We start from the raw sequence: 12,355 nt of genomic DNA on the forward strand, positions 1-12,355 counted from the left end.
TGATTCTAGCTCTATTTGTTCACCTAAAATTCAAATTGTACCAAATTTAGTACCATTTAGTACCCATATGTATTATTTTCGTAAACTGAAGCCTGACCCCAATCCCACACTCCTACAGTGATCCTGACTCCAAATTTCATTGTTCCCTCTCTATCGGTTCACCCAAATCCAAACTGTACCGATTATGGAACGATTTAGTAATTTTCGTACACATAAATAACAAATTTTCAAAACTACGTTCATATCCCAATCGTACACTCCGACGGTAATTTTAATTTCAAATTCCAGGATTCCAGCTCGATTTGTACCTCTACATCAAATTTGTACCAAATATAGTACCATATAGTACTTTTTGTACACATGAATACACGCTTTCCAAACTCTCCTCATATCGACCCTAATTCTCAACCTTAATTTGCATTCCAAATTTCAAGTTTTTAGCTCAATCCATTAACATGCTACTAAATTGGACCAAATTTAGTACATTTCAGTACTTTTCCGATACTTATAGTTCGAATTTCCAAAAAGTCCTTTGCTACATCTATTCTACACTCCATCAGTGACCCTCAATCCAAATTTCAGATTTCTAGCTCTACTGGTTCGCCAAATACAAATGATACCATATTTAGTATTATTTAGTACTTTTCATACGGTTCTAGTACGAATTTTCGAAAACCCAGCCTTATCTGTATCCTTTTGACCAAGAGTGACACTCACCCAAAATTTCAAGATTCTAGCTTCAGCCGTTTAGTCTGGGAGTTGATGAATCGTTAAATCAGTCTGTCAGTCAATCACTTTACTCTTTTATTAGTATAGATTAAATTTGTACCAAATATAGTACCATATAGTACTTTTCGTACACATAAGTAAGCGCATTCAAAACCATCTCCTCAAATGGACCCTACATCTCAACCTTAATTCACGCTCCAAATTTCAAGTTTTTAACGCTATCCGTTCACATGCTACCGAATTCTACCAAATTTAGTACATTTTCGTACTTTTCGGATACTTATAGTTCGAATTTCCAAAAACCCGTTGCTACACCTATCCTACACTCCATCAGCGACCACCAGTCCAAATTTCAGAGTTCTAGCTCTACCGGTTCGCCAAATACCAATGGTATCACATTTAGTACTTTTTAATACTTATCTGTCACCTTTGGACCAAGGGTGACCCTCACCCATACTTTCAAGATTCTAGCTTCAGCCGTTTCGTCTGGGCGTTGATGAATCGTTAAATCACTCAGTCAGTCAATCACTTTACTCTTTTATTAGTATAGATTAGTACCTTTTTGTACTTTTCGTACTGTTATAGTACGAATTTCCAAAAACCCAGCCTTATCTGTCACATTTGAACCAAGAGTGACCCTCACCCAAAATTTCAAGATTCTGGCTTCAGCCGTTTCGTCTGGGCGTTGATGAATCGTTAAATCAGTCAGTCAGTCAATCACTTTACTCTTTTATTAGTATAGATTTTGGTGGTTTTTGGTCATGTTTCTCAACCGAATTGACTCTAATTAAATTTTTAAGGCTCCATATGGGGCGTCAAATCTTCCTACTAATGATAAATATTGGTTCTCTTTTAAGAAAATTTCCCATATATAACGCTTCATCACAAATTTCGGTATTTTGGGCACGCGCTTCAACCAAATGCATGCTTATTCAACCATATTTGGAGCATATAATGCCCTTCTCTTCATCAGAAACTGATATCAGGTCTAATAACCATAGAATACGGATTGGAGGTCTTCTGTTTTGAGGAATACTAATAGCAGGTCTACTATTCCAAATTTCTACCGATTGGATTTCTTTTATCCATAAAATGTCAAAAGGAGGTCTTCGGTTCATGGTAGACTACGAGGGCAGTTCGGAAACTTCTTAGCCTAGCACAAAAAACGCGATATAAAGAAAAAAATATAAGTGTAGAAAATTCCCATTGGAGGAAAAAAGAACAGGTTTTCTAAATTTTTGAACCGTATATTTAGATAATAAAACATATAATAGTCCGGTTCAATAAATTTAGCTCTTTAATGATATACATATAAGGCAATGAAACCGGTTTTATTGTCTGAATATTCGGTTCAAAAATTTAGAAAATCGTTTCTTTTTTCTCGACATTTATTTCCTTGATGTATTTGGCATAACTATATAGGTTTTTAGTAAATAATTCGGACGAATCCGACAGTTCTACATAATAAGGAATGCATACTGAATTTATTGAAATAGATATAGGGTTTTAGTGACAACAAGTGAAAAAGCGTTAAGTTCGGCCGGGCCGAACTTTGGATACCCTCCACCATAGATATACTGATAGGTACTAGAAATGAAAATGTAGGGAACATACCAAAAAGTGGACCTATACCGACATTTCTAAAAACAGATTATGTAAACCATAATACAAATTTCAGAAATTTTTAATGGATAATTATTGCCTTGTGACTATTGAGGTTGTGGACTTAAGGGTGAGGGTGGACACTTTAACACGGTGGAAACGTGCCTCATCGAAATATTTGTCCTAGACCCCATGTTTCTTTGGATCAAATCCATTTCAGAAAATTAAAATTTCATCCAAACTTTGCGCGTCTTATTATTTCTTCCAAACTAAGTTCAAATTCGAAAATGAGGAATATCGGTCCACTCCATCTGGAACCTCCACACAGGGGCTAGGTCTAAATGCGGCTGTAGTTCATTATCGAACCTTTTGCTCTATTTTTTTATCTCGCTATCCTCCACAGGTGAAATGATTACAACAGAATCTTAGAACCAAATTCAAAACGCGGAACAAATCAGATAACTATTTTAATATAAATAAGTGAAAAAGCGTTAAGTTCGGCCGGGCCGAACTTTGGATACCCTCCACCAGGGACGTACGCAGGAGGGCGGCCCGGGGGGCCCGAGTCTTAAAACCAAACTCAAACCGCGGAACAAATCAGATAACTATTTTAATATAAACAAGTGAAAATCGTTATGTTCGGCCGGGCCGAACTTTGCATACCCTCCACCATAGATATACTGACAGGTACTTGAAATGAAAATATAGGGAACATACCAAAAAATACATTTCTACAATCCGATTATGTAAACAATAATTTTTAATAGAAAATTATACCCTCAGCCTTATGGCTAATTAGTGTGTATACACTTTCACACGGTGAACACTTTCACATGTTTCTTGGGACCAAATCCATTTCAGAAAAATTTGATTTCATCCCATCTTATTATGTCTTCCAAACTTAGTTCAAGTCCAAATTTGGGGAATATCGGTCCATGCCTTCTGGTACCTCCCACACAGGGGCTACGGCTAAGCGTAAATGCGGGCTATAGTTCACATATACATAGTTCATTATCAAACCGTACGTTCTGGTTTTTTATCTCGATATCCTTCGAAGGTGAAATGATTACTCTGTTTTAATCATTTCACCTTAGAACCAAACCCAAAACGCGGAAAAATCAGATAAGTTTATTAATTAAAAAATGGGGTTTTATGGGGGCTACGCCTAAAAGAGGTTGACTATTAATAATTTTTGGTAGGGAGATTTGTTTCCATATACGTCTACAAAATACCAAATTTCAGTGATTTCGGTTGAAAAACGCGCTCAAGAACCTACAAATGCCGAAATTTAGGGGTACCTTTATATGGGGGCTACCAGTACCCAATAAGAACCCAATGCACCAAATGTCAGCGAATTCGGTTGAAAACGCGCTCAAGAACCCCAAAATAGCGAAAATTTGGCGGGTACCCTTATATGGGAGCTATGCCTAAACGTGAACCGATATATCCCATCTTCGAACTTGACCTGCCTGCAGACAAAAGACAACCCTATGCAAAATTAGCAACCTATCTAAATTCCTTCGGATTACAACAGACGGACAGACGGACGGACAGACATGGCTATATCGTCATATAATATATATACTTCATATATATACTTCATAGGGTCGGAAATGAATATTTCGATGTGTTACCAACGGAATGACAAAATTAATATACCCTCCATACTATGGTGGAGGGTATAAAAACGAAATTACAGCAAAGTCGTTTGAAAACGTTTTCGAAATCCCCAATAATACCGAATATTATGCGGTACCGTTATATAGGGACTGCACCAAAACGTGGACCGATGTATCCCATATATCTCATATAAATCGACATAGAATTTTATTCTGATTACGAATAAATATACTTTATGGGGTCCCCGATGAATATTTCAAGGTGTTACAAAAGGAATGAAAAATTTAATATACACTTCACCTTACGAGTATGGTGGAGGGTATAAAAATCCATAACAAATATTCCATCTATGCTAAATCCGATGGTCTCCTATCTATAAAAAAATCTGGATTAAATATTCTCCCCATGCATTTTCTTCGAGTGTATTTTTTTGAAACCAAAGAAACTATGAAAAACTGTTGACAAGTTGTTGCTGTTGGCATTTATTTTCTCTACAGTTGTTTATTCCTGTCTCAAATATCCTTGCTACATAGTAAAGTTTGCCTAAACGTAGTTTTATATGTGTGTGTGTTCGTTTTTTGTGTATGTATGAATGTGTATTTATTTATTTTGTCTCCATTCTACACTTGTGTATACATTTTGCAAGCAAAAATACTGGGATACAATATTAAAATAAGGACATGTTCTTCATACATTTATTCATACATAAGTATATAAATAATAAACTATTCATACAAACACACATACATATCTGTGTGTGTGCGTGTGTTTATCGTTAAATCATCTTCAATGGATGTTGTTAAACTACTCATATTTGTAATGTGAAACAAGACAGCAAACACAAGGACAAACATACTTGGTGTCTTTCATTGCCATACAAATAATGTTATCATTTAAGGACATTTGTAAGTGGGTACTTTGAAATGTGATGAAATTGTGTCCTCTTTTGCCTGTTGATAGATATTTTTAATAGTTGAACAAATAAAAAAATAATTTGGGATTTTTTTTTATTTTTTTCTGTTGAAGTGGTTTCAAAATAAATTCAAATTCGAAATAGCCAAAAATCTATACATATATATAAAAGAGCTTAGTGTTAAGTGAGTGAGTGACTGAGTGACTGACAGATCATAGCCCAGACGAAACGGCTGAAGCTAGAAGCTTGAAATTTTGAGAGTGGGTTGTTGTTGGTGTGTAGGCATGAGATAAGGCTGGGTTTTTGAAGATTCGAACTAGAAGGGTACGAAATGTACCAAATTGGTACCCTCTGTAATAGGCGAACGCGAAGAGCTAAAATTCTGAAATTTGAAATGTGCGTCACTGATGAAACGTTAGAAAGCTGTACAAAAGGGTTTTTGGAAATTTGACCTATAAGTGTACTAAAAGTACTAAACATTACTAAATTTAGTTCTAATCGTGTATTTATTGAACATATATAGCTAGAATCTTAAAATTTCATACGGAATAAAGGTTGGGAAGTAGTGTTGATGTATGGAAATGGTTTAAAAAATTCCTACTTATGTGTATAAAAAGTACAAAATGGTACTAAATTTAGTACTTTTTTCATTTAGTTGAGTGTATAGAGATGGACTCATGAAAATCGGAATTAGGACTACTATTGGAGTACAGGATTGAGTTAGATTTTAAAAATTGTACTTGTGTGTACGAAAAGTACTTAATGGTACTAAACTTGGAGCAAGTTGGATTTAAATAGAGCTAGAGTCTTCAAATTGGGAATTAAATGACTGTTGCAGTTTAGGATTGAGGTACTTTTGGAAATTCGTACTTATTGGTACGAAAAGTGCTAAATGGTACAAAATTTAGTACATTCTTGATTTTGCTTGAACGGATAGAGCTGAAAACAAAACTGTTGAAGATTGAGCTATATCGACATCTTTGGAAATTCGTATTTATGTGTACGAAAAGTACTAAACGGCACTATATTTGGTACAATTTGGATTTGTGTGAACGGAGAGAGCTGGAAACCTAAAATTTGGAATAATGGTTGCTGTTGGAGTATAAAATTAAGATACGGAAGCATAGTACTTATGTGTACTAAATGGTACTATATTTTGTACTACTTTACAAATAGTTTTTGTTCGAGCGAATGGAGCTGAGATCCTGAAATTTTGAATTAAAATTACAGTTGGAGTACAGGATTGAGATATGTCGGTAGTTTTGAAATTTCGGTATTATGTATACTAAATTATAGTAAATTTGGTACAATTTAGATTTGAGTGAACGGATAGAGATGGAAAACCAGTAATGAAAGTAGTAAAGTCGGACTGGGCCGACTATATGATACCCTTCACCACTTTGGGTATATTTTACATATGTATCCTAACAGACGACGCGTTTGGTTATAAATCTATATCTGAACCGATTTCAGGAAAACTTGCCAGAGACTAATTTATATAAGATTAGTACGTAGTGTCAATCGGCTTAGCTATGGATCTTTTCACGAAGCTTAGCAACATCATTCTAGATCATTAATTCAGTACCCTATACCAAAATTCGTGCAAATCGAAAGATATATAGGGTCTTTGGTGCACCAATTACCTTAAATCGGATAAAAATACATATGGGAGCTATATCTAAATCAGAACCGATTTTCACGAAACTTGGCAGACATCATTCTCAATCTTATTCATAACTCTGGTCCAAATTTCGTGCACATCAAAATATTTCCAGGGACTTCAGTGGTCTATTTACCTAAAATCGGGCGAAGCTATATATGGGAGCTATATCTAAATCTGAACCGATTTTCATGAAACTTTGCACACATCATTCTATACTTAATTTAGTACGCTGGGCCAAATTTCGTGCAAATCAAAAGATATATAGGGACTTTGGTACACAATTAACGTTAAATAGGGCGAAGCTATATATGGAAGCTATATCTAAATCTGAACCGATTTTCATGAAACTTTGCACACATCATTCGTGACCTTATTCATTACGCTGTTCCAAATTTCGTGCAAATCGAAAGACATATAGGGACTTTGGTGCACCATTTACCTTAAATCGGATGAAAATACATATGGGAGCTATATCTAAATCAGAACCGATTTTCACGAAACTTGGCAGACATCATTCTCGATCTTATTCATAACTCTGGTCCAAATTTCGTGCACATCAAAAGATTTCCAGGAACTTTAGTGGTCTATTTACCTAAAATCGGGCGAAGCTATATGTGGGAGCTATATCTAAATCTGAACCGATTTTCACGAAACTTTGCACATATCATTCTAGACATAATTTAGTACGTTGAGCCAAATGTCGTGCAAATCGAAAGATATATAGGGACTTTGGTGCACCATTTGCCTTAAATCGGACGAAAATATATGTGGGAGCTATATCTAAATCTGAACCGATTTTTCCCAATTTCAATAGTTCAATAGGTTCATCCTTGGGCCAAATGAAGGAGCTGTGCCAAATTTCATCCAATTCGGATAATAAATGCCACCTGTACTTTGTTTACAATTTAACATGGACAGATAGACGGACGGACGGACATGCATAAATCGATTTAGAAAGTGATTCTATGCATATTCTCAAAAGGAACCATGAGTCTATCTCGATTATTTTTGCCTGTTACAAACATATGCACAAAGACATAATACCCTGAACCACAGTGTGGTGAAGGGTATAAATATTTTACAATTCGTTTTGTGTGAGCGGGAATCCATAAAATTAGAATTAAAATTAAAGTTGGAGTGTATGATTGAGACATGGAGGTAGTTTTGAAAATGTATAATTATGTGTACTAAAATGTACTAAGTTATAGAGATGGAAAACTTATTTTTAAAAATAAAATTACTATTAGATTACAGGATTGAGATAGTGTTGGAAACTTGAACTCATAAGTACGAAAAGTAATAAATGGTACTAAATATGGTACAATTTGGATCTATATGAACGGATAGGGCTGGGATCCTGCGATTTATGATTAAAATTACTGTTAGAGTTAGGAATTGAAGACGTTTTGGAAACTTATACTTACGTCTACGAAAAGTAATAATTGTACTAAATTTGGTACAATTTGAATGTTGGTGAACGGATAGAGCTGGAATCCTTAAATGTGGACTTAATGTTATTATTGGAGTGACGTTATTTTATGAAATTGGTACTTACGGGTTAGAAAGGCACAACATTTGGTACAATTTAGACTTTGGTTAACGGGTAGAACTCGAATCCTGAAAGTTGCAACTTAGGTTACTGTGGGAGTGTATGATTGATATAGGTTTGGGATATGGGTACGAAATGTACAGAATGGTACGAAATCTGGTACAATTTGGTGAATAGACAGAGCTTGAATTCTTAAATATGGACTTACTATTGATATTTGAAATCAGGTTTAGAATACAGAATGGTCTGATCTGATACAATTTGGTTTTTAATGAACAGGCAGAGCTGGAATTCTTAAATTGGGACTTACGATCACTGTTTGAATGCAGGATTGAGGTACATTGGGAAATTCGTACTTATGAGTACAAAAAGTACTAAATTTTGGTACAATTTAGACATCGGTGGAATTAAGATTATTGCCATACATTCCCCGCCAATAAAAAAATGTTTTTATACCCTTCACCACACTGTGGTACAGGGTATTATGTCTTTGTGCATATGTTTGTAACAGGCAAAAATAATCGATATAGACCCATGGTTCCTTTTGAGAATATGCATATAATCACTTTCTGAGTCGATTTATGCATGTCCGTCCGTCTGTCTATCCGTCTGTCCATGTTAAATTGTAAACAAAGTACAGGTCGCATTTATGATCCGAATTGCATGAAATTTGGCACAGCTCATTTGTTTGGCCCAAGGACGAACCCTATTGAAATTGGGAAAAATCGGTCCAGATTTAGATATAGCTCCCATATATAGATTCGCCCGATTTTAGGTAAATGGTGCACCAAAGTCCCTATATATGTGTCGATTTGCACGAAATTTGGTATAGCCTACTGAAGAAGGTCAAGAATGATGTGTGCTAAGTTTTGTGGAAATCGGCTCAGATTTAGATATAGCTCCCATATATAGATTCGCCCGATTTTAGGTAAATGATGCACCAAAGTCCCTATATATCTTTCGATTTGCACGAAATTTGGTATAGCCTACTGAATAAGGTCAAGAACGATGTGTGCTAAATTTCGTGAAAATCGGTTCAGATTTAGATATAGCTCCCATATATAGATTCGCCCGATTTTAGGTAAATGGTGCACCAAAGTCCCTGAAAATCATTTGATTTACACGAATTTTGGCATAGTGTATTGAGTTAAGTCTAGAATTACGTGTGCTAAGTTTCGTGAAAATCGGTTCAGATTTAGATATAGCTCCCATATATAGTTTCACCCTCTTTAAGGTAAATGGTGCACCAAAGTCTCTGCTAATCTTTTGATTGGCATGAATTTTGGTATAGCGTACTAAATTAATTCTTGAATGATGTGTGCTAAGTTTCCTGAAAATCGGTTCTGATTTAGATATAGCTCCCAAAGTCTCTGAAAATCATTCGATTTGCACGAATTTTGGCATAGCGTATTGATAATTAGTATAAATTAATCTCTGGCAAGTTTGCTTCAAATTGGTTCAGATATAGATATCTCGTAGCTTCCATATATAATTTCGACTTATTTATTAAGAATAAATTTTAAACAGTGCAGCATACCGAATAACGTGTGTAAAGTTTGCTTTAACTCGGTATACACAAATCTGTCCCACTGTACGCAAACGACTCTAAACTTGCCTAAATGAAATGAAATTTAGCATAGGTTCCAGAAAGATATAAATATCACATATTTAAGTTCGTTCAATTTCATGTCAAAATTCCATCAAAAAGTCGACGTCTTTTCGGATACATATGTACCCAAAGTGGTGAAGGGTATCATAAAGTCGGCCCAGTCCGACTTTACTACTTTCTTTACTGGTTTTTTTATATTAACAAATTGGGCCTGACTATTTTGCAAAAACAAAGACATATTCTAGACTCCAATTTAATACTATATTTCAAATTGGAAGCTAAACATAAGTCTGAACCGATTTTATATGTGAAATATAAAGCTTAGCTTGATGCGATTTAGCAAATACTTTAAATTTTGCCCTCTAATTCAGAAAATAGTGACATTAAAATATAAATAGCAAACCTTGTAATAATTCGTTTTTTTAATAAAAAGCTAACCACAAACAACAATTTCCTATTTGTTTTCAAAATATTTTTTTCAATTTTCCACTTGATTTGTTGACAAAACCAATCTAATTATTAATCATGCAGAAAAATTTGTTAACACAACATTACACACAATTTATTGACAAATAATAAACAAAAAACAACAAAGGAAATAAAAAAACAATTATGAATAAATTATATAGCTTTTTTTATAATGTCGGTTCTTCATTTAAAACCACCGGTTCCCCGTCTAATTTCTTTATTGTTGGCAAACGTTTAATGCACTCAGCCCTCCAGGTGGCCTCATCCATGCCCTCCGAAATGGGATTGCCGACAACAACTAAATCTTCCAATGTTTCCAATTCTTGTAAACGATTAAATTCAGACCAATCCTTTATCAAATTATTGCTAATATATAAGACCTTTAATTTTTTGAGAGCTGTGAGGCCTTTGAGTTTCTCTATCAGGTTATAGCTTAACCAAAGTTCTTCAAGGGTCTCAGCGACAGCTTCCTGCAAAGAAAATTATTTTTACTACAATTTCTCATGAACGTCGTAATTTATTTTTTCAGCTTACCAAACCCGATATTTGTTTAATATAATTCCTCGATAACGACAAGACACGAAGATTTTTCATGCCATTTAAACCGAATATTTTCTCAATCATGTTGGTGGAAAGACTGAGGCGTCTGAATGAAAAGGTGATAGATTTATTTTATAGATTATATTCATTCAATTAGAAATTATGGGACAAAGGACTTCCGATACTCACTCACAATTGACCAGTGTACCTAAGGTATTGTCCATTTTTTCTATTGGTGGCCATTGAAATTGCAACTCAATACAGGTGGCCTGTGTGGCATTTTGTTGTTCACGTTCTTCCCACCGTTTAAGGGCTTCTTTAATTGTCGTTGCTTTGGACATATTGACTTCTTCGAAGAATTTATTGAAACTGTCGCTATTGATTTGTTGCTTAAAATAATAATAAATAAGCGTTGTTTATGGCACTCGGTTGCCTAGTTTCATGCGGTATTATGACAATCTCCATAATTGACTATGGTAACACTGGACTATAAATAAACAGAATATGGGGTAAGTGATATTATGGTATAATCATAAATAAAGAATTATTTTGAAGCAAATAAAACAAATAAAAACCAGTAAGGAAAGTAGTAAAGTCGGACGGGGCCGACTATAAGATACCCTTCACCACTTTGGAAACATACAAGATTTGCTAATATGTACAATAAGCTGTAAATAGAATCGGGTGAAATTAAATGTGCGATCTACTTAGATATTTGAACCAAAAAAAACCAGTAAGGAAAGTAGTAAAGTCGGACGGGGCCGACTATAAGATACCCTTCACCACTTTGGGTATATTCAATAGATGGGATCCTAACAGACATCGCATTTTTTGAAGGACAATTAACATGAAATTAAACATGTCATTCTGCAACCTATACTAAATTATGGTCAGATATAGAGTTGCTTCTTACAATGGGACAAAATTATGTAAATAAATTAAAAGCAAAATATAGAAATCTAAACCGATTTCATCGAAACTTGTCACATCTTCGGCCACATTTTGAGTACTTCATTTACTAATAAATATATAGGGACTTTGGTGCACTATTTACCTAAAATCGGACGAAAATATATATGGGAGCTTTATCTAAATCTAAACCGATTTTCACGAAATCAAAGGATATATAGGGACTTTGGTGCACTATTTACCTAAAATCGGATGAAAATATATATGGTAGCTATATCTAAATCTGCACCGATTACAACAAAACTTGTCACACATCGTTCTAGGCTTAATTCAGAATGCTGAGCCAAATTTTGTGGAAATCGAAGGATATATAGGGACCTTGGTGCACTATTTACCAAAAATCGGACGAAAATATATATGGGAGCTTTATCAACATCTGAACCGATTTTCACGAAATTTAACACACGTCGTTCTAGGCTTAACTCAGAATCCTATGCCAAATTTCGTGCAAATCGAAGATTATATAGGGACTTTGGTGAACCATTTACATAAAATCAGAAGAAAATATATATGGGAGCTATATGTAAATCTTAACCGATTTATCCCAATTTCAATAGGGTTCGTCCTTGGGTCAAATAAGTGAACTGTGCGAAATTTTATCCAAATGGGATCACAAATGCGACCAGTACTTTGTTAACAAAAATACATGGACTGACGGACCGACGGACATGCACTAACCGACTTAAGTGATTC

General features: G+C 34.8%; 1 protein-coding gene across 1 annotated transcript; it reads right to left on the reverse strand.

Annotated features, from left to right (window-relative positions):
- Positions 1 to 10,320: 10,320 nt before the first annotated feature.
- LOC133322696 (dynein axonemal light chain 1-like) lies at positions 10,321 to 11,034 on the reverse strand. Its single transcript, XM_061531662.1, has 3 exons — positions 10,883 to 11,034; positions 10,688 to 10,799; positions 10,321 to 10,623 (listed from the first exon to the last, which is right to left on the reverse strand). Exons 1-3 carry the CDS (start codon positions 11,032 to 11,034, stop codon positions 10,321 to 10,323), a joined length of 567 nt encoding a protein of 188 aa, XP_061387646.1.
- Positions 11,035 to 12,355: the final 1,321 nt, after the last annotated feature.

Source organism: Musca vetustissima, unplaced genomic scaffold (assembly GCF_032173495.1).
Source record: "Musca vetustissima isolate MV318-11 ecotype Yass unplaced genomic scaffold, APGP_CSIRO_Mvet_v1 utg24030, whole genome shotgun sequence".
In the NCBI taxonomy this organism is placed as follows: domain Eukaryota; kingdom Metazoa; phylum Arthropoda; class Insecta; order Diptera; family Muscidae; genus Musca; species Musca vetustissima.